This window comes from Colobus angolensis, unplaced genomic scaffold (genome assembly GCF_000951035.1).
Source record: "Colobus angolensis palliatus isolate OR3802 unplaced genomic scaffold, Cang.pa_1.0 Scaffold22, whole genome shotgun sequence".
NCBI classification, from domain to species: Eukaryota; Metazoa; Chordata; class Mammalia; order Primates; family Cercopithecidae; genus Colobus; species Colobus angolensis.
In genome coordinates, this window is record NW_012115377.1 from 1,220,337 (window position 1) to 1,225,219 (window position 4,883).

Sequence of the window (4,883 nt, forward strand, 5' to 3'; positions counted from 1 at the left end):
GCGCCACTGCACTCCAGCCTGGGTGACACAGCAAGACTCCGTCTCAACAACAACAACAACAAAAAACAAAATAAACTTGTTGAGTGAATGAATGAGCGGATGGAACGGTGCCTGACATACAGCAGGTGCTTAATAAGTACTTAGTAATGAATGGCCAGAATGGTGCATACTGGCACACAGCAGGCACTCAATAAATACTTAGAAATGAATGACTGGTCAGAATGGTGCATGGTGGCACACAGTAGGTGCTCAATAAATACTGAGTGAAAGGTCAGAACAATAGCTAGCACAAAGTAGGCACTTAATAAATAGGAATGAATGGGGCCCAGCATACAGCAGGTGCCCAATAAATACTTAGTAATGAGTGATTAAACAGAATGGTGCCTGGTACACGGCACCCACTCAATAAATAGTAATGAGTAAGCAGGCAGAATGCAGTAGGTGCTCAATAGTTGCACATGGAAAGCGTGAATGTGCATGGAATGGAGACTATGAAGCAGGAGGTGGGGCAGGGAGACCTTCTGCCCAGATCCAATCCCCTGTCCCTGCTTCTCCCATCAGTCCCCGGAGGCCAGCTCCCTGCACAGCCTGGAGAGACAGGTAGGTGGGAAGGTGGGGAGGAGCCGGCCCTCCCCCTGCTCAGCCTTTCCTCCCAGAGGCAGCTGAGCTTCCACTGCTGCTCACAGGTGCAAGAGCTGCAGCAGCTGCTGGTGGAGAGACAGGAGGAGAAGGAGAGCCTGGGACGGGAGGTGGAGAGTTTGCAGAGCCGGCTGTCCCTGCTGGAGGTAGGAGCAGTGATGCGTCGGGGCTGGGCTGGGGCTGGGTGGGGGAACTTTTCTCCTGCAGCAGCAAAAAGACAGCCACACCAGTGCACGCACAGCCTCACACACATGCAAACGCACCCACCAGACACATGCACTCACAAACCCATAATCACGGCTGGGTGCAGTGGCTCACGCCCGTAATTCCAGCACTTTGGGAGGCCGAGGCAGGTAGATCACGAGGTCAGGAGATCGAGACCGACCTTCCTTCCTCGCTTCCTTCCTTCCTTTCTCCTTCCTTCCTTCCTTTTTTTTTTTCTTTGACAGGGTCTTGCTGTGTCACCCAGGCTGGGGTGCAATGGTGTGATCTCGGCTCACGGCAACCTCTGCCTCCCGGGTTCATGCCATTCTCCTGCCTCAGCCTCCTGAGTAGCTGGGACTACAGGTGCACGCCACCATGACCGGCTAACTTTTGTATTTTTGGTAGAAATGGGGTTTCACCATATTGGTCAGGCTGGTCTTGAACTCCTGACCTCAGGTGATCTGCCTACCTTGGCCTCCCAAAGTGCTGGATTACAAGTGTGAGCCACCGCACCCAGACCCAGAAAGGACTTTTCTTTAAGCATACGCATACACACAGGGATGGATAACCACTCTCTATGCGCGTGGCAGAGCACAGATAACAGCAGGCACACCCACAAACACACAGTTTACAGACATGCAAGAAACACGTCCAAGAATACATCATCACACACACAGGCACTGTGCATGCATCTGTCTTGTGCAGTCACACACAGACAACATGCCCACAAGTACATACACATGCAACAAATACTTCTTCTTCTTCTTTTTTTTTTTTTTGAGACAGGGTCTTGTTCTGTTGTCCAGGCTGGAGTGCAGTGGCATGATCATGGCTCACTGCAGCCTTGGCTTCCCTGGCCTCAAGCAATCTTCCTACCTCAGCCTCCCGAGTAGCTGGGACCATAGGCGTGTGCCACCACACCTGGCTAATTTTTTTCTTTTTGGAGAGATGGGGTCTCACTATGTTACCCAGTCTGGTCTCGAACTCCTGGCCTCGAGTAATCCTCCCATCTCTGCTTCCCAAAGTGCTGGGATTGCATAAGCCACCGTGCCCCACCAGTATTTCTGAAAACACATAATTATGCAAACATATATACATACAGACAACCATACACACAAACACCGAGATCCACAGGCACATTAAAAACACAGCCACACACACCCGCCTACAACTCAAGCATGAGGCCGGGCGCGGTGGCTCACACCTGTAATCTCAGCACTTAGGGAGGCCGAGGCGGGTGGATCACCTGAGGTCAGGAGTTTGAGACCAGCCTGGCCAACATGGGGAAACCCCCATCGCTACTAAAAAATATAAAAATTAGCTGGGCGTGGTGGTGGGCGCCTGTGATTCCAGCTGCTCGGGAGGCTGAGGCAGGAGAATCGCTTGAACTCAGGAGGCGGAGGCTGCAGTGAGCCGAGATCGTGCCACTGCACTCCAGCCTGGGTGACAGAGCGAGACTCTCTCAGAACAAATCAACAAACAAAAACTCAAGCATGTAATCACACAGAGTCACAGGCAGTTAGGGGCCCCGAGACATATCCACAACACTCTACCCATACCTATAATCACAAAGACACACCTCCAGCCAGCTATCTGCATGCCAAACAGATACTGTCGCAATCCACTCTCATGCAGACAAACACACCCACAGGTAACCAGAGCCTCCCCCAAGGTCCCCTCAGCCAGGAGGGAAACACCCATGGCACATAGACCAGGAAGCTGGGGGATGCTGGCATACACCGTGCATCTGATAAGGAGCTCATACCCAAAATATGTAAGGAATTAATACAACTCGATACCCAAAAAACAACCTAGTTAAAAAATGGAGGCAGGCGCGGTGGCTCACCCCTGTAATCCCAGCACTCTGGGAGGCCCAGGCGGGCAGATCACCAGAGGTCAGGAGTTCGAGACCAGCCTGGCCAACATGGTGAAACCCCACTTCTACTAAAAATACAAAAATTAGCCGGGCATGGTGGTACATGCCTGTAATCCCAGCTACTCTGGAGGTTGAGGTGGGAGAATCGCTCGAATCTGGGAGGCGAAGGTTACAGTGAGCCGAGATCGTGCCATGGCACTCCAGCCTGGGAAAAAGAAAAAAAATGGGGCCAGGCACAGTGGCTCACGCCTGTCATCCCAACCCTTTGGGAGGCTGAGGCAGGAGGATGGCTTGAACCCAGGAGTTCGAGACCAGCCTGGGCAACGTGACTAGACTGCATCTCTGCAAAAAAAAAAAATTAAAAATTAGTCAAGTGTCGTGTTGCACTCCCATAGTCCCAGCCGCGTGGGAGGCTGAGGTGGGAGGATTGTTTGAGCCCAGAAGTTGGAGGCTGCAGTGAGCTATGATCGCACCACTGCACTCCAGCCTGGGTGACAGATTAAGACCCTGGCTCCAAAATAATAATTTAAAAAAAGCAGGGGGAAGGGGGTGGCAAAGGACATAGAAGGCACTCACTAAATCCTTGTGGGCCAAGTCTGGTGGGCCAAATGCAGCCATCTGGTGCTCATGGGAGACATACAGATATGTGAACAGCCCAGTCCCCACTGGAGTCTTCGTGGGAACACACAGGGGCTGAGAGCAGAACCCCAAGCTGGACTCTGCTCCCTACCCCCAGAACGAGCGGGAGAATACGAGCTATGATGTGACCACTCTGCAGGATGAGGAGGGCGACCTGCCTGACTTTCCAGGTGAGCCCCCACCTCCCAACGCACTCCTGGCCGCCTTGTCCCCTGGGGCCCTGGGAGACAGAGCCTGGACCTCTAGGTGTGGGGGAGTTTGAAGCTGGGAGGGAGGTATGTACTCCTCCATTTTTTAAATTCTGCTTGCCTGAGCCTGCCCTGGGGACCCTGATCCACCACTCCAACCCCCCACCTCCTGTCCCCTGTGGCCCAGGCCCCCAGGGCCTGACTCTGTGTTCCCCTCCAGGGGCCGAGGCGCTGCTGTCCAGGCAACTCAGCCCGTCGGCCCAGGAACGCCTGGCCTCACTGCAGGAACAGGTGGCTGTGCTCACCAGACAGAACCAGGAACTGATGGAGAAGGTCCAGGTAGGGCAAGTGAGGCTGGGGACAGATCTGAGGACCTAGGGCTGGTTCCCTGAGGTCAGGGTGGGCAGGGAAAGTGGCAAAGCTGCCCTGTGTCCCCACGGTCACATCAACCCCTGCCAGACTCCTGCCCCCCACCCCACTCCCCAGATCCTGGAGAACTTTGAGAAGGACGAGACACAGATGGAAGTGGAAGCTTCAGCAGAGGTCATCCCTCTTGCCCTCTATGACTCTCTCCGGGCCGAGTTTGACCAGCTGCGCAGGCAGCACGCTGAGGCCCTGCAGGCACTGAGGCAGCAGGAGACACGAGAGGTCCCCAGAGAAGAGAGGGCAGCCTGTGGGGAGAGTGAGGGTGTTGGAGCCACAGCCACCAAAAACGGGCCAACCCACATGGAGCTAAATGGCTCAGTGGCTCCAGAAACCAAAGTTAACAGAGCCGAGACCACAGATGAGAAGGCTGCAGGAGATGAAACCATGGAAGCCAGGACTATGGAAGCCATGTCCATGGCAGCTGAGGCCACAGGAGCTGAGGCCACAGGAGCCACGGCCACAGAGACAAAACCCAAAGAGGTTGAGGTCAGAGAAATGGAGACTGTAGAAGAGGAAGCAAACATGGAAACTAAGCCCACAGGAGCACAGACCACAGACACAGAGGCCACAGGAGAGGAGGCCACAAAAACAAAAGCAGAGGAAGCAGAAGTGCAGGCCTGCGGAGTGGGTGCTGGGCAACCAGAGCCCCCAGTCACAGGGACCACAAACATGGAGGCCACAGGCTCTAGGGCCACGGGGGTGGAGGCCACAGGTGTAGAGAACCCGGGGGTAGAGGCCAGGGCCCCGGGGGTCTCTGCTGGCCCCGTCCTATATCCTGGTGCCGCAGAGGCCTCGGAAAAGCTTCAAGTAGAGCTGGAGACCAGGATTCGCGGCTTGGAGGAGGCGCTCCGGCAGCGGGAACGGGAGGCAGCTGCGGAGCTGGAGGCGGCCCTGGGGAAGTGCGAGGCCGC

General features: G+C 55.0%; 1 protein-coding gene across 1 annotated transcript in view; it reads left to right on the top strand.

Moving 5' to 3' along the window:
• The window catches only part of ANKRD24 (ankyrin repeat domain 24), a 56,658-nt gene that overhangs the window by 39,787 nt on the left and 11,988 nt on the right, over positions 1 to 4,883 (top strand). Inside the window, 5 exon segments of the mRNA XM_011943610.1 lie at positions 562 to 600; positions 687 to 785; positions 3,456 to 3,528; positions 3,767 to 3,885; positions 4,033 to 4,883. Of these exon segments, the coding sequence (XP_011799000.1) occupies positions 562 to 600; positions 687 to 785; positions 3,456 to 3,528; positions 3,767 to 3,885; positions 4,033 to 4,883 (1,181 nt within the window).